The sequence below is a fragment of the Dermacentor variabilis genome, chromosome 11, assembly GCF_050947875.1.
Source record: "Dermacentor variabilis isolate Ectoservices chromosome 11, ASM5094787v1, whole genome shotgun sequence".
NCBI lineage: Eukaryota > Metazoa > Arthropoda > Arachnida > Ixodida > Ixodidae > Dermacentor > Dermacentor variabilis.
In genome coordinates, this window is record NC_134578.1 from 44,714,690 (window position 1) to 44,732,605 (window position 17,916).

Here is a 17,916-nt window from a genome sequence, read left to right on the forward strand (position 1 = left end):
ATGCAGCTGTTCCCTTTGCTCTCACTGCCTCCTGGATTGTCATCATCATATCTGTTCGCCTCCTCCTTCCCCGGCTACTTATGGCGCATGTATGGACAAGCGGTGAAGTGCACTTAAAGGCCGGTCCTTTTTTCGTCGACGCCACGGTCTCGCCCACAATTCGTCAAGTTTCTCACTGTCGATTCGCGAAAAAACGAGCGGCAGTAAGAAATGACGCATGGTGCCGAGAACATCTGGCCTCGTACACATGTGGATGCTTTTTGGGCCGTCCACGAGAAGGAGAGACGGAGAAGCTGACCAAGAAGCGCTAGGACGAGTGCGTTCTAACCAGCTACACAGCGTTTGGCATGAAGGCACGAAAACCAGGCGTGAGCATTGTGTCACGCAACTAGCCTTGCCAAGCCAGCCCTCCGTGAAATCGGTCCCTTCACTTTTTCCCTCGCGGCGTCGGTCCAACACGTGTCCCCCGAGATTCGTCGCATTGGCCGGGAACGTTTTCTTCCAGACAATCGAGAGGCTCCCTTGTTCGCCTACCCTGCCGTGACTCTGCCTGTGGAGTGGGGAGTGTTGCGCGCGCTCTGACGTGGAGATCACGTGTAGGGCTGATACGTTTGGCTTCAACGGGGCCCCGCAATGCTCTAGGAGATGAGAGTGAAGCCAAAACTCAATCTACCATTTCCTTTATCCTTTCTATTTCCTTAAAATAAAGCTTGAACAGTAACCAGCCCATGCGAAAGGCAACGCTGATTGTGTCCTCGCGGGCGCACAATCTCCTAAACTGCGCACGTGACCGTAGCCTTTCGAACGGGCCATTGCACTGAAAGCTTTGGGCAAGCTGCTTAAACTTTAACATCCACGCAAGGACCGGTAACATTATCTTCACAGTCAGCGTGTTATCGACTACGTTATACTATCATTAGACCTGTGGTGTAGCCAGTAAGGGCAATAATTTGAAAATTCTGGCCTCATCAGGTGGCTGAACCCAACCCCTTCAACTTTAAAAAGTGAGAGCAGAATTCTGAGTTTTTACGTGCCAAAACCACGATTTGATTATGAGGCATACCGTAGCGGGGGACTCCGGATTAATGCCGACCACATGGGGCTTTTCCATCATCATCATCATCATCATCATCATCATCATCAGCCTGGTTACGCCCACTGCAGGGCAAAGGCCTCTCCCATACTTCAACTACCCCGATAAGCGGACTAATTGTGGCCATGTTGTCCCTGCAAAGTTCTTCTCATCCGCCCACCTAACTTTCTGCCGCCCCCTGCTACACTTCCCTTCCCTTGGAATCCAGTCCGTAACCCTTAATGACCATCGGTTATTTTCCCTCATTACATGTCCTGCCCATGCCCCCCCCCCCTCCATTTCTTTTTCTTGATTTCAACTAAGATGTCATTAACTCGCGTTTGTTCCCTCACCTAATCTGCTCTTTTCTTATCCCTTAACGGTACACCCATCATTCTTCCCATAGCTCGTTGCGTCGTCCCCAATTTAAGTAGAACCCTATACGTAAGCCTCCAGCTTTCTGCCTTGTACGTGAGTACTGGTAAGACACAGCTATTATACACTTTTCTCTTGAGGGATAATGGCAACATGCTGGTCATGATCTGAGAATGCCTGCCAAACGCACTCCAGCCAATTCTTATTCGTCTGATTATTTGACTCGTGATCTGGATCCGCGGTCACTACCTGTCCTAAGTAGATGTATTCCCTTACCACTTCCAGTGCCTAGCTGCCTATCGTAAACTGCTGTTCTCTTCCGAGACTGTTCCGAGATTAGTTTTCTGCAGATTAATTTTTAGACCCACCCTTCTGTTTTGCCTCTCCAGGTCAGTGAGCATGCATTGCAATTGGTCCCCTGAGTTACTAAGCAAGGCAATATCAGCGAATCGCAAGTTACTAAGGTATTCTCCATCAACTCTTATCCCTAATTCCTCCCGATCCAGGTCTCTGAATACCTCCTGTAAACACGCTGTGAATATATAGCTTTGGAGAGATGGTATCTCCCTGCCCGATGCCTTTCTTTATTGGGATTTTGTTGCTTTCTTTATGGAGGACTACGGTGGATGTGGAGCCGCTATAGATATATTTCAGTATTTTTTACATATGGCTCTACACCCCGATTCCTTAATGCCTCCTTGACTGCTGAGGTCTCGACTGAATGAAACGCCTTCTCGTAATCAATGAAAGCTATTATAGGGGTTGGTTATATTCCGCACATTTCTGAACCTGAACCTGCCAATCTGAACCTGGCAACGCTTAACGCTAGAACGCTAGGGGCTCTTTAGCTGCTCCCAAATAATGGCACACGGGCGTAGCTGCATATCCTTAATGCGGCATTTCGTTGCTGCATCGAAATGCGGCCGCAGTCGCCGGGAATCGATCCTGCGATCTCGTGCGTAGCAGCGCAACCCCACAACAACCCCACAACTAAGCAACCACGGCCGATATCTAAGTTCTATCGACAAAGATGCTAAAGATGAGTTTTATTGCGATAGCAATTATGTAAACAATCCAGGCTCATTTCTGCCATCAGCGTAAGGTTCCGTACATACAGTCCAAGGGCGACAAAATCGTCGCCGCGCGCCGTAGCTGTATGTGCGAGTGTAAGCATGCGAGGGTGAGCCGGAGAACGCGGCTCAATCCGCTCAATCTGGGGTGTGCGAGCAAGGCAGTTAGAAGTCACAAGTCACAAGGCAGAAGTCACAAGGCCGAAGGCAGTTAGAAGGCAGAAGTCACAAGTCACAAGGCCGAAGGCAGTTAGAAGGCAGAAGTCACAAGTCACAAGGCCGAAGGCAGTTAGAAGGCAGAAGTCACAAGTCAGAAGGCCGAAGGCAGTTAGAAGGCAGAAGTCACAAGTCAGAAGGCCGAAGGCAGTTAGAAGGCAGAAGTCACAAGTCAGAAGGCCGAAGGCAGTTAGAAGTTAGAAGGCAGGCTGGAAGGCAGGCTGGAAGGCAGTTAGAAGTTAGAAGGCAGGCTGGAAGGCAGGCTGGAAGGCAGGCTGGAAGGCAGGCTGGAAGCGCGCCCTCTCGCGTCGCGCGCGAGGCACGAGTGCGGAGCGAGGGGGCGTTCTTCTACAACGGCTGCTGCTCAGGGCGAGGCCGTGCGCGCGCCGCATCGTGCAAGCGATCTGTGAAGTGCGCAAATTGCGCGCCCACGCGGGCCTCATCTGGAAAGCGATCAGCGATGTTTGCAGAGTGCACGTAGCTCCAAATGCGCGGAGTTTCGACGTTCCGTTGGCGTTGAAGCGACAGATGCACCAAAGTCAATTCGCTCGCAGCTGCTGCCGCGATTTCACACCCCTGTACTTTGACAGAGAGTTTCCGCGCTCGTCGATCGAGATGTGTTCATATTTACCTGTGCGCGCGACACCGCGCTGGTTAATTTAGTTAAAACACGTTGACGGGCTATTCGGTATGAGCCCATGAAAAAACGTGCAAGCGCAACTGGACGAGGACGTAGAAAGACACGCACAAAGAGACAGCGCTCTCAGTTTCTTTCTACGTCCTAGTTCAGTCACGCTTACATATTCTATCATCGTTAATTTAGCAAGCGAATGTTTACAAGTTTGTATGGCCACTAAATACTACTATCCTTACTTTGTATAGCTATCTACTAATTTGCTATCGCATTTGGCAATTTGCCTTTTGGGCGAAACTTCGGCTTTTTCGGAACACAAAACCAGTGCTTTACTTCTACACCTAAGTAGTGGAGCGTTTGTTAAATACAGTCTCAATTTGCATTTGGCGTCTTCCAAGCAGCGAGTACGTGATAGATGTCAGCGAGTTTCAAGTCGCTTCGATTACTACACCCCCCAAAAGAAGAAGACACAGTACAGTAAAAGCCATTTATTTTAAAAACATTCCTTTCGCGACCTAGCTGAAAACTATTAACAGGCAAAAAAAAAAGAATGGGGGAAGATTTTTTTCTTACAAAGCAGGTTTGCATAAAGCAGCATGAACAATTCTGGTCCAGCAGAACAACAACATTCCCGAGGAAATGGCGAACTATATACACACACACAGGCAATACAAGCACTGCAATGACTGTGACAATGTCACGTGCATAGGTTTCTCAACACAAATGCCCTCCTGTGGCTCTCGCTTCAACTATACCCAATCTCGGCCGCGCATGCGTCGCACTCGCTTCGCATCGTGCGATGAGGAGCAGAGCTGACGCCGCGCCTGGAACACGCATCCGCTTCAAGTGCACGCTTCGTTTGCAGCTAAGCAAATTCGAACGGCATGAGCGTAGAAAGCGAAGTGCCCGAAAAGAGTCGAATGTGTTTTTGTGCGAGGGTTATGTACAGCGCGAAAGTGGCGAGCGATGTGGCGTAAGCTATGTACAGTACGATTCAATATCACAAGGGTTAACTAACTAGCATTCAAGTGACGACTGCTGCTCAAGCATACTCGTGCCAGAAACCCGCTTGGCTCATGCTTAGTACACCAGTTTATATTTTTTTCCCTGTTAAAGCAGTTTTGGATTTTGGCAAACGACGTCGCACAGGAAGTGGCGCCCGACGCCCTGCTGAACGCCATCAACAAGCACCTGCCGAAGAACACGCCGGTTCAAAAGGAGGAGAAAGTGCTTGTCTACAACAGAACGGGCTTCGCGCTGAGCGAGATGCTGAGAAGCGCCAAGCGATCGCGCTACGCGCATCTCGTGCTGTTCAGCGGCTGGAACATCGTCGCGAGACACAATGCCGGGATGTCGTCGTCGCTGTTGACCTGCATGTCCGGGAATGCGCCCGTGGACGCTCGTGTCTTGGCAGCGCAGATATGCCTCGACGTCGTGAAGGAGGTGCGATGCTGCGATTGATTTGTATTGCGCGTACCAAAGCCACGCGCGTCAATAGAGGCATGTTTATTTTAAGTCATGCCGGGCCTTGGAAAGCGTTCGTAAAGCCTCTTCTCTGAAGTCTACTGTGTGTCATATGTGTCTTAAATGCTGCCTATTTCAGTACACAAAATTAACGAGCTGGTTTAGACAAGGCGCCGCAAGTTATGAGTTTAGCATACTGCATGAACAAATTGATCTTCGTATGCTCAAGGCAGAGCTTGAGTCAAACTTCTGAGTTTACGTTCTTCTTTATTTCATATGCGCTCGAGAAAATTGATGCCACTCATCCATCCCATCTAGAACTTTTTATTGTAACGCACAGGACAACTGAAACGTCAGTCTGAAATATGCTACACAGACATAGAAACAGCAGAAAACATTTACGATTGACAATTGAACTTTTGCAATGCATAACGATTCAGTATACAAGCTATAAGTTTGCAGATAAGGTCCTGCGTTCATTCATTTTCAAATATTAGAACTTTGAAAGTGGTGTTGACGCTTTTTTGTTTGCAATGCGCTCGCTTAGTATTCTTAGTCATGTGGTGTACCCTGAACCTTAGATATAGCATTGTGCAATATTCTTGCAAAATGGCTCACGCTCTCGCATTCAAGCCCAGCTTTTACAGCAGAATTTCTTGCAGGCCTATTTGGTACAAATTATTGAACAGGAAGCTTACGAAACATGAAGACGAGCACGCAAGAGAAGTGGTCAGAACAAGCACTGGGCTTACAAGCCCAGTGCTCGTCCTTTCCGCGTGTTCTCCTGTGTACGCATTTGTCTCGCTGGTTTCCCCTATAAAACAGTCTCTGCGCCGAAACGTACACGTTAGAAACCCGACAGAGTATGTCGTCGTCGAAGCACACCACACACGCACACGAGCAAAACCCGAGACCGCTGGCTTGCAGCGGTCTCGGGTTGACCTTTTGACCCGTTCTTTATTATCATTTCACCTTCGATAACAATGAGTTTAAGCTGACTGGGATGCCGCTTCAGAAAGATGCATTCTTCCAACAAATGCCTGAATCCCTATGCTCGATATATTGTCCCGGCTGGCAGAATATTGGGGGAAACGACAACCTTCAAGCCACTATCCACAAAAAAAGTAGCTCTCGTGCGGCTCCCCATGGCAATGCTTCACAGTAAAAAAAAAGGAATAAAAAATGCTTGAGTTTAGCCAGTTCAGTTAGCGTACGCTGCGCTCTTCCTCTATAAACCTTTTCATCGGACGAGGAGGATAGGGCGCGCGGAGAGCCTTTCCTCCTCTCTGGCTTTGGCGATCCGGCGCGGCGCTGCTTGAAAGTATTGCTGTCGCGTGCTGCGGAAAGATTTCGAGATGTTTTAGATCGTATTTGTGAAATTTACGCCATGTCCGTTCATATAAGGTCGTCAGGGCAGCCTTTCGGTGCATCGGTAACTACAGTAGGCGGAAATATCTCTTGGGGGCGCAAAAATGTGACACGCTTTGTCAGCCGCTGTGTACGCACATTATCAGTCGCGGTGTGTGTGTGTGTTGTAAACTATTTTGCTTATATCGGTTTTAATTCAACAAAGAAAACCGGTGTCTATGTATTAGCAGCATGAAATAGTACATCTGCTCACTATCTGATCGCTTGGCGTAGGGAGTAAAACATAAAGCATAAGAGCGCATGCTCGTGCACGGCCAACCTAAGGCACCCACGAAACATCTAAGCGGCAGGCGCTATCAAATATTTGTGATGCACCGGCATCGTTCTCGCGCGTTTTAAGTCTAGTAGGCTTCAAAGTACCATATGCCCACGCTAGCCTTCCTGCATGAGGCCCATGGCGCTGCTCAACACAGCGATCACTGCGGTTGGTGAACCAGCACGATACATATGTAAGCTGTGCGCTTCGGCATTGCCTTTTTGGCCTGTATACAGTCATAATATATGAGAAGGATCGCATAAAAAGAATGCGATGCCTATTTTTGAGGACAAGATTTCCGTAATACGTGTGAGTGCGTCGTAGAGAACGGAACGAACATAACCGAAAAAAAAATTCGGTTATCATCCTCTTTCTCGCGAAAAGCAAGAGAAAACGGGCTAACGCTGCAATACGACCTCGCATAGTCACGCCGCACAACGTTTCTGAATATATAATCGCTGATGCCGTATGCTTGGACCATGCGGTATATAGAACAAAGATATCTGTAATCCAGCACCTACCACTGCTTAGGACGCTCGCGCAGTTCGTAAACAGTCCCTTTGCTGGACAAGCCTAATTGAGACTGTAAGGTATGCTGCTATTACTTGCCAAAACTATTTTATTCAGGGGCGGAACCTTCATCCACCGAACCAAGTAGTCACGCAATGTAAGCTGCAGCGAACAGTTTGAACGCTTGTCAAAGTATAACATCACAGCTCCTATCGTCGCAGAACGGTACCCACGCTGTTACGATCGTCGAGTATGTTTCATGGCTCCTAATCCGCAGCTTAGAAATAGAGGATAATACTGCAATAAGGTCACATTAGTGATTCGCACATTCAGAAATACACACTTGATCTCCGAGACCGATCGTAGGCTCAAATATGCGCGCACACATCGCGCTGCGTGTTTCGTCCACCTCGACGCCAACAGAAATTCCGGCCACGACGCCTTAAACCACTTCAGCACGTCTCACAAAACCGTTTGCCATGTAGAAGACGCACGTCATACTACACAGACCGCACGACCGCGAAAACAAACGCCAGGACCTACCGCCGAGCGTATACCTGCCATGCAAAAAACCGCTTTCACCCAAGCCAGTATGGCGCTGCTCATATAGGCGGCGCCATTGCGTTCACAATATGGCGGCGCCTACGAAAAAACTGTCTATAGCACAACAAAGTAGTGTCGCATTGCAAGCGCTGCAGGAACCAACTTGTCCGTTTAGTTGGCGTACGTGACAACACACAATAGGGAAAAAATTTGGCTAGTTGGTGAGCCTTTACATTTTCGCTTCAGCGCTTTAAAGGCAAGGTGACAGAGGAGGAAAATTCGTACACAGGCGCCAGCTTGCAACAACACTTTACTCGTGCCAAACAGATTTATATCTTTTAAACAGGTCATTTATCAAAGTGACGTTATGGAACTGTGAATGTAGGGCCCTCGCGCGCGACACACGCCACCAATACTTTTTTTCTCACAAGTAACTTGCAGCCCTGCCGAAGGAGGTGCACACAGACAATACATCGTGCGGCGGTTTATGGTGCTTGGCGTAACTACCTCACTGTTGGCTAGATTAGAGGTTCATTTTGGATTGGTAGATGATACATTACAGCGATACACGTGGCACGTTCGGCCCTTTGAGCATGCTCTTCGTGTCACGACTCCAAGTAAATGCTCGCCCCCTAGCGGCCGCGCCGAGAACCAGCCGATCTAGGTTCAGCCTGGTTCGGCCTCAGGTTCTCACATCCCAGCGTGTGCTGCAACGTTGCCTCACAGTTCTCAAATCGTCGCAATGCCGCCACGCACAAGCCCGAAAAAAAAACAAGGACGGAAGTTGAAAAACTTTTTGTACCATTATAGCGTTTCATCGCGGTGAAAAGAAACCAATATATAATTTAGTCGTTTCCCGAAAGAAGCAGACGACGCGCATAGGAAACCGGCTTGGTCAAGAAACTTCCGTATCGTGAAAAGGCGACTGCTACCATACCGGTTTCTTCGCAACGCTTCACTCGGAACGACTTCTTTCTTCCCGGCGCGTAGACCAGTGCTTTCTATTTATTTAGCTTAAATATCTTGCTGGCGTTTCAAATCGCGGAATGCACTTCGTTTAATTATGCTGGCGCACTTTAATAAATTATAGTGATGTACTCTTAAGGGCCATTCGGTTTTGTTCGTTTATAGTTTTCTGGCCCAGCATTAGTGCTACTAATGCTTTAAACAGCAGAATTATTCTCGCTAACGTACGTTTCTCTGCAGGCACTGTAACTACCTCGCAAGGTCTGAACTCCATCGTGACATGTTATGCCGCGAGACATCCCATCGTTTTCATAGCGTGCTTCAGTTTAGCGTTGCAAGCAGAAGGCGCCGTTCTAGATCCTTCAACGCGGTTAGTTTGGAGCGTTCGATCTGCACACAGCAACGCCAGGCTTCTTTCCCACACTGTGTACACAGCCAAATTTCGTTACAACTAGCTCAACTCGTTTCCAAGTCATGTATTTCCACTGATACAAGTTATTTTTTCCCAACAGAAAGCTCTCACTAAACTTTGGAGACCTTTAGGAAGAAACTCCACCTTGGTCCGATTGGTTGTTATTCACTTCTCACGTTTCCCCATGGTTCGAGAATGCCTACGGGATGCAGGTGTCTGCAGTGCTCACAAGTGTGGGCCCTACCACAAACACTACACGTGTGCGAGCCCGAGCAAGCGCCACTCATCGGACGCAAACCACCTTATCACAATGGATCAATTAACTATAGAAAGAAAGGTGCACCCGGGCTCATAAACGAAGCTTTCATTTGTTTGTCGTTCTATCTAAAATCACACTGACAAGGTAACTTCATAGTTTTTGGTAGGGGTGTGCGAATATTCGAAAGTTTCCAAAAACGAATCGAATAGTGCCGGTTCGGTTGTCGAATCGAATAGTGCGTATTCGTAAATGCGAATATTTTCCAAACCTTTCGGCACGTCAACTGTGCCAAAAAGAAATTGGAGCAAAAGTACGGTAAGTTTTCTCCCACGTGAGCATAGCACAGGCAAAAAACATATAAACTTGCGTACAGAGCAGGCTACGTGACTAAGGTAGTCATACTTTCCAGGCTGTGCAGCGATAATTCGCACTCTCTGAAGAGCTGTGTGCGTGCGAAGAAATTACTGGTTTACTCCTAATGGTCCATTTGTGCTTTTAATGAAGGACGCCTCATGGCGTCCTATGTAACGGCAGAAACTTGCTAACCTTATGAATACTCGGATGTGGACATCGTTTCATATTTATCGTGATAACGGTTATTCATTATTCAAAACCTATTCGAAAGGTATTCGATATTCGATTCCATTCGGTTCTGGCACTATCCAATTTGTATTCGATTCGGTCGCAAAAATCAATTCCCACACGCCCTAGGTTTTAGTCTGGTTCTATCAGTGCAGAATATCTATACATCTTCTGAAAGCGCGACAGACATTACTGCCTATATAAAAGCGCGATAGCGTTAAGGAGCACGCGTGTCGCAGAAAATCCGGCGTCGGTGTCCAGCGTGCGCGTCCGGCATCGAACGTTGCCTCGGCGAAAAGAATTTCGAACCAAATTTTGAACCACGCATGCCCAACCACTTCTTTACCGCCAAAGTTGCTCATACCTTGTCTTTAATTCTTTACAATGTTATTCCTCGGACTTCTGAGAACCACCTCCCACAAACAAATGTAATGGGGGGGGGGGGGGGGGGACGCCGACAGCGCTTGTTCTTTATGTTAGCTCTTCTCGGACTGAAGTATTAAAAGTGCGAAACAATAACAGGAGATTCACCCACGCAAGTGCCACATTTCTGCCAGAAAGCTCGCCTTTGTGCATAGCGTTCGCAGCCAGCGTTTACCGGTAAACGTTACGATGACGTAAGTTACATTTCCCGGGAAGCATCAAAAGCAGTAAGGGGTCTTTGAACGCTATCGCGTTCCACTCTTAAAGGCGAACCTTAAGCGTCCTCCAAATTTTTGTGAGGTGCTATATGTGATATACCACAAGACGAGTTGAAGTCCGGAGTTGCCTGTGCAGGTCGCCAAATAACCTATATAACTGTGCCGGTGGAGCAGCGCTGCGAACGAGTGACTGCACCTTTCGAACCGGCGGCCATGGCGTCCGTATTTCGATGGGGGCAAAATGCCAAGACACCCGTGTGCTTAGATTTAGGTGCACGTTAAAGAACCCCAGGCGGTTGAAACTTCCGGAGTCCTCCACTGCGGCGTGCCTCATAATCATAAAGTGGTTTTGGCATGTAAAACCCCATTATTTAATTTTTTTGGAGCAGCTCGCAACGCACAAACACTCTTTCCTTCCGGTTCGCATGAAAGGCTCTTTGCCTTTAAAAAAAAAAAAGTCTCATGCGGCTCGCTGGGCAGGCCGAATTCTTGGCACGCACAGCTAACTACTGCCACGGGTTCGTCGCTGAGATCCTTGGGACCGATCTAAATAACGTCGTGGGCAGGGCAGCAGGGACCCTTTAGGTCTTGACGAAATACCTCGATTCGACGCGACAAACGAAAATGTGAGCGCCCCACCAAACGAAGGAGCCGCCGTGAGCATGGATGTCGCGGCCATCGTTCTTTATGCGGACAGTGTTGCCAACGAAAGTAACGATTCTGGAATTGCCAATACGGCGAATTACTGTGGCGGTTACTACCAGTAACTGTAATACTCACCCTAACCATGAACCTAAACGTGATTACGTGGCGACATGACAGCGACCATAAAGCCCAGACCACCCGCTTCTAACCGAATTGGCACACGTTACTGGCTCTCCGTCCGGAAAGCAAGAGATAAATGGTGAATTCCGTCATCGCTCAGTCTCATCTCACGCTGAGCACAAGCAGTGGGTATGTTTTGTCGGTGTTATTAAAATCGGCTATTTGTTTTGACGCTGCTAGGACAACAAACGTGGCGCTCAGCCGTAAAAGTGGTTTTATTTCCGGTTAGCACAGGACGCCACAGCATTAAATAGTGATGATGCGTTGCATACGGGGCACGTCATCCCCACATTCACACCAGTGCAGCTTACGGTTACAACGCCAAAACATTTAGTGTGTCAATCCATCAACAATTACACATGTATCGGCCTGAGCAGACATGAGCAGACGACGCGGCGCGGATGAACACATCTTGCGCGTTATTCAGCTAAGGAGCCCTGCACCTTCGACAGTGCCGCAAAGAAATACCGCGGTGGAGTTATAGACAGCTCGATGTAATCATGTCGTTAATTTGCAGATGGCCGGCTACGCCCTTGCCCGCTTTTACGTCGACAGCGCGGAACTTTCACAAGCTGTGCTTGACGTCACGGACACGTGGAACGCCGTGCGCGACGCCACGCGGCGCAACTTCCCCACCCTGTCGTGGATGGACAAGTCCACCGCCGCGGGCGCCATCGACCACGTGGACAGCCTCCTTTCCATCGTCGCCGTTCCGGCGCACCTGAACACTAGCCAGGCGCTGGACGCCTTCTACGATTACCTGGGGGCGGACCAGTCGCAGCCCTTCTTCCAGTGGTTCATGAAGTCGAGGAATCGGCGGTCGGACAAGTACAAGAGCTTCATCCGCGAGGACCCAAAGGTGGCCGTGCACCGCGAAGACCTGCCGTTGAGCTCGATGGCGGTGAACGCTTTTTACCTGCATCTCTACCACATCATGGTCGTCCTTCCCGCCATCATTGCGCCGCCGTTTGTGGCTCCAGGCGTGGCCCCGGCGGTGATCTACGGATCCATCGGCAAGGTCTTGGGTCACGAGCTGTCCCACGCCTTCGACCCGCAGTTCAGCACTCGGACCAGGACCGGCGACATTGCCACATGGTGGTCGCACCCGTCGTTTAAGCGATTCATGGGCAGGCTGTGGTGCGTCATTTCTCAGCTGGACAACTACACCGAAAGCTACGTCCACGGCTTCAACGCGCTGTCGGAGGTGTTCGCGGACACTGCCGGCACCGAGAAGGCCCGCCTGGCGTACGCTTCGCTGCCGACGCAGCCGGGTATGCTCGGCTACTCGCAGGAGCAGCTGTTTTTCGTCGCGGGCTGCTTCGAGTTCTGTGCCAAGAATCCCTACAGGTGGGATGTGTCGGACATTTACCCGGCATCCGCCCTGCGTTGCAATTTACCCGTTGCCAACGAGAAGAAATTCGCGGCAGCGTTCAAGTGTCCCACCGGAGCAGCACTGAACCCGCAGACGCGCTGCATCTTCCACGGAACGTAGACGGTGGAACCTCATTCAGCAGCTCCGTACTGGTTGCCAACATTTTTCTTTTCTGTTGCCAATTTTCAGATGTACTCCCCGTGCCTAGTAGTGAGAAACCAACGTGATTACACTGTGTTATGATCACACTAGGGTCTCGAAAATCCTGATTTAATTCGTTAATTACTTCCCTTTGATTTCCGACAGACCCACTCGCGCTATTAGACGTGTGTTTACTTTGCTCCGTAGTCATCGCGTTCTTGTTTGCTTGCATTTCTTTTTCTTACATTCCTGCAAGTTTTTGCTTCTCTGCTCTGTACAGCTGCTGCTATTTAACTTATCTGAACTCGCATATTCTCATTGGAGGCAAGTGTCTCGTGCGAGCTTTTGGCACAACGTTAAGAACTTTTTTTGTTCTAGTAACTAAAGTGTGTGTCAATACTGGTTTCAGTGATTTGAAAGCACTGAAATCTAAACTGATGTTGTTCAAACGAATATTTTTGGCACTCTGGTATTTAAAAGGACGAAGCAACTGTTCCTGCGGAGCGCTGAAAATTTAGAAAAAGCACGTGGCCCAGAAAGCTAATGCCGGTGACATTTTACATGAACAATATTTCAACTCCCAAGCTTGAAAACTATTCACCATGCTGCTTGCAGTGAGATTAATATTTTCTAAAATACGTGGAGGGGGGGGGGGGGGGGTGGATCGCAAGAAACGAGGCTTTATACAGACAGATACTGACAGATGTCCTAGCCGAAATACAAGAGTACACAAGAGAGAATGGGCACACAGAGCGCCATGCTTGTCCAAAGTGTCGCGTTCTTAGCTCACCTTAAAAATGGCTTCCCTTGCCTTTTTTTTCATTTACACACTGTGGTAACAGTGCGAATCATAACTGGTCACGCCCGTTCGCCATCATTGATGGTGTATGGAGGGGCATGTTCATGTACGTGTTTTATGTGACCCATCTCATGCTTTCGAGCTAGAAATGCTCTTATTTACCAAAACAACCTTCCGGAGTTAAAGTTATGCAGCTGTTCCCTTTGCTCTCACTGCCTCCTGGATTGTCATCATCATATCTGTTCGCCTCCTCCTTCCCCGGCTACTTATGGCGCATGTATGGACAAGCGGTGAAGTGCACTTAAAGGCCGGTCCTTTTTTCGTCGACGCCACGGTCTCGCCCACAGTTCGTCAAGTTTCTCACTGTCGATTCGCGAAAAAACGAGCGGCAGTAAGAAATGACGCATGGTGCCGAGAACATCTGGCCTCGTACACATGTGGATGCTTTTTGGGCCGTCCACGAGAAGGAGAGACGGAGAAGCTGACCAAGAAGCGCTAGGACGAGTGCGTTCTAACCAGCTACACAGCGTTTGGCATGAAGGCACGAAAACCAGGCGTGAGCATTGTGTCACGCAACTAGCCTGGCCAAGCCAGCCCTCCGTGAAATCGGTCCCTTCACTTTTTCCCTCGCGGCGTCGGTCCAACACGTGTCCCCCGAGATTCATCGCATTGGCCGGGAACGTTTGCTTCCAGACAATCGAGAGGCTCCCTTGTTCGCCTACCCTGCCGTAACTCTGCCTGTGGAGTCGGGGGAGTTACGCGCGCTCTGACGTGGGGATCACGTGTAGGGCTGATACGTTTGGCTTCAACAGGGCCCCGCAATGTTCTAGGGGATGAGAGTGAAGCCAAAATCCAATCTACCATTTCCTTTATCCTTTCTATTTACTTAAAATAAAGCTTGAACAGTAACCAGCCCATGCGAAAGGCAACGCTGATCGTGTCCTCGCGGGCGCACAATCTCCTAAACTGCGCACGTGACCGTAACCTTTCGAACGTGCCATTGCACTTAAAGCTTTGGTCCAGCTGCTTAAACTTTAACATCCACGCAAGGACTGGTAAGATTATCTTCACAGTCAGCGTGTTATCGACTACGTTATACTATCATTAGACCTGTGGTGTAGCCAGTAAGGGCAATAATTTCAATATTCTGGCCCCATCAGGTGGCTGAACCCAACCCCTTCAACTTTAAAACTGAGAACAGAATTCCGAGTTTTTACGTGCCAAAACCACGATTTGATTATGAGGCATACCGTAGCGGGGGACTCCGGATTAATACCGACCACATGGGGCTCTTTCATCATCATCAGCCTGGTTACGCCCACTGCAGGGCAAAGGCCTCTCCCATACTCCAACTACCCCGATAAGTGGACTAATTGTAGCCATGTTGTCCCTGCAAACTTCTTCTCATCCGCCCACCTAACTTTCTGCCGCCCCCTGCTACACTTCCCTTCCCTAGAAATACAGTCCGTAACCCTTAATGACCATCGGTTATTTTCCCTCATTACATGTCCTGCCCATGCCCCCCCCCCCATTTCTTGTTCTTGATTTCAACTAAGATGTCATTAACTCGCGTTTGTTCCCTCACCCAATCTGCTCTTTTCTTATCCCTTAACGCTACACCCATCATTCCTCCCATAGCTCGTTGCGTCGTCCCCAATATAAGTAGAACCCTTTACGTAAGCCTCCAGCTTTCTGCCTCGTACGTGAGTACTGGTAAGACACAGCTATTATGCACTTTTCTCTTGAGGGATAATGGCAACATGCTGGTCATGATCTGAGAATGCCTGCCAAACGCACTCCAGCCAATTCTTATTCGTCTGATTATTTGTCTCGTGATCTGGATCCGCGGTCACTACCTGTCCTAAGTATATGTATTCCCTTACCACTTCCAGTGCCTCGCTACCTATTGTAAATTGCTGCTCTCTTCCGAGACTGTTAAAGATTAAGTTAGTTTTCTGCAGATTAATCTTTAGAGCCACTCTTCTGCTTTCTCTCTTCAGGTCAGTGAGCATGCATTGCATTTGGTCCCCTGAGTTACTAAGCAAGGCAATATCATCAGTGAATCGCAAGTTACTAAGGTATTCTCCATTAACTTTTATCCCCAATTCCTCCCAATCAAGGTCTCTGAATACCTCCTGTAAACACGCTGTCAATAGAATTGGAGAGATCGTATGTCCCTGCCTGATGCCTTTCTTTATTGGGATTTTGTTGCTTTCTTTATGGAAGACTACGGTGGATGTGGAGCCGCTATAGATATATTTCAGTATTTTTTACATATGGCTCTACACCCTGATTCCTTAATGCCTCCATGACTGCTGAGGTCTCGACTGAATGAAACGCTTTCTTGTAATCAATGAAAGCTATTATAGGGGTTGGTTATATTCCGCACATTTCTGGACCTGAACCTGGCAATCTGAACCTGGCAACGCTTAACGCTAGAGGCTCTTTAGCTGCTCCCAAATAATGGCACACGGGCGTCGCTGCATATCCTTAATGCGGCATTTCGTTGCTGCATCGAAATGCGGCCGCAGTGGCCGGGAATCGATCCTGCGATCTCGTGCTTAGCAGCGCAACCCCACAACTAAGCAACCACGGCGGATATCTAAGTTGTATCGACAAAGATGCTAAAGATGAGTTTTATTGCGATAGCAATTATGTGGACAATCCAGGCTCATTTCTGCCATCAGCGTCAGGTTCCGTACATAAAGTCCAAGGGCGACAAAATCGTCGCCGCGCGCCATAGCTGTATGTGCGAGTGTAAGCATGCGAGGGTGAGCCGGAAAACGCGGCTCAATCCGCTCAATCTGGGGTGTGCGAGCAAGGCAGTTAGAAGTCACAAGGCCGAAGGCAGTTAGAAGGCAGAAGTCACAAGGCCGAAGGCAGTTAGTTAGAAGTCACAAGGCCGAAGGCAGTCAGAAGTCACAAGGCCGAAGGCAGTCAGTTAGAAGTCACAAGGCCGAAGGCAGTCAGAAGTCAGAAGGCCGAAGGCAGTCAGTTAGAAGTCAGAAGGCCGAAGGCAGTCAGTTAGAAGTCAGAAGGCCGAAGGCAGTCAGTCAGAAGTCAGAAGGCCGAAGGCAGTCAGTCAGAAGTCAGAAGGCCGAAGGCAGTCAGTCAGAAGTCAGAAGGCCGAAGGCAGTCAGTCAGAAGTCAGAAGGCCGAAGGCAGTCAGTCAGAAGTCAGAAGGCCGAAGGCAGTCAGTTAGAAGTCAGAAGGCCGAAGGCAGTCAGTTAGAAGTCAGAAGGCCGAAGGCAGTCAGTTAGAAGTCAGAAGGCCGAAGGCAGTCAGTTAGAAGTCAGAAGGCCGAAGGCAGTCAGAAGTCAGAAGGCCGAAGGCAGTCAGAAGTCAGAAGGCCGAAGGCAGTCAGTTAGAAGTCAGAAGGCCGAAGGCAGTCAGTTAGAAGTCAGAAGGCCGAAGGCAGTCAGAAGTTGGAAGGCAGGCTGGAAGGCAGGCTGGAAGGCAGGCTGGAAGGCAGGCTGGAAGGCAGGCTGGAAGGCAGGCTGGAAGGCAGGCTGGAAGGCAGGCTGGAAGCGCGCCCTCTCGCGTCGCGCGCGAGGCACGAGGGCGGAGCGAGGGGGCGTTCTTCTACAACGGCTGCTGCTCAGGGCGAGGCCGTGCGCGCGCCGCATCGTGCAAGCGATCTGTGAAGTGCACAAATTGCGCGCCCACGCGGGCCTCATCTGGAAAGCGATCAGCGATGTTTGCAGAGTGCACGTAGCGCCGGTAGCTCCAAATGCACGGTGTTTCGACGTTCCGTTGGCGTTGAAGCGACAGATGCACCAAAGTCAATTCGCTCGCAGCTGCTGCCGCGATTCCACACCCCTGTACTTTGACAGCGAGTTTCCGCGCTCGTCGATCGAGATGTGTTCATATTTACCTGTGCGCGCGACACCGCGCTGGTTAATTTAGTTAAAACACGTTGACGGGCTATTCGGTATGAGCCCATGAAATAACGTGCAAGCGCAACTGGACGAGGACGTAGAAAGACACGCACAAAGAGACAGCGCCCTCCGTTTCTTTCTACGTCCTAGTTCAGTCACGCTTACATATTCTATCATCGTTAATTTAGCAAGCGAATGTTTACAAGTTTGTATGGCCACTATAATACTACTATCCTTACTTGTATAGCCATCTACTAATTTGCTATCGCATTTGGCAATTTGCCTTTTGGGCGAAACTTCGGCTTTTTCGGAACACAAAACCAGTGCTTTACTTCTACACCTAAGTAGTGGAGTGTTTGTTAAATACTGTATCAATTTGCATTTGGCGTCTTCCAAGCAGCGAGTACGTGATAGATGTCAGCGAGTTTCAAGTCGATTCGATTACTACACCCCCCGAAAAGAAGAAGACACAG

The 17,916-nt window shown here is 49.2% G+C and overlaps 1 protein-coding gene across 1 annotated transcript; it reads left to right on the forward strand.

Moving 5' to 3' along the window:
* The first annotated feature begins 247 nt into the window (after window positions 1-247).
* On the forward strand, window positions 248-13,019 carry LOC142563228 (neprilysin-1-like). The gene is made up of 3 exons (XM_075673778.1): window positions 248-316; window positions 4,517-4,810; window positions 11,771-13,019. The coding sequence occupies exons 1-3, from the start codon at window positions 248-250 to the stop codon at window positions 12,743-12,745; spliced, it is 1,338 nt and encodes a 445-aa protein (XP_075529893.1). The 3' UTR covers window positions 12,746-13,019.
* The last annotated feature ends 4,897 nt before the right edge of the window (window positions 13,020-17,916 follow it).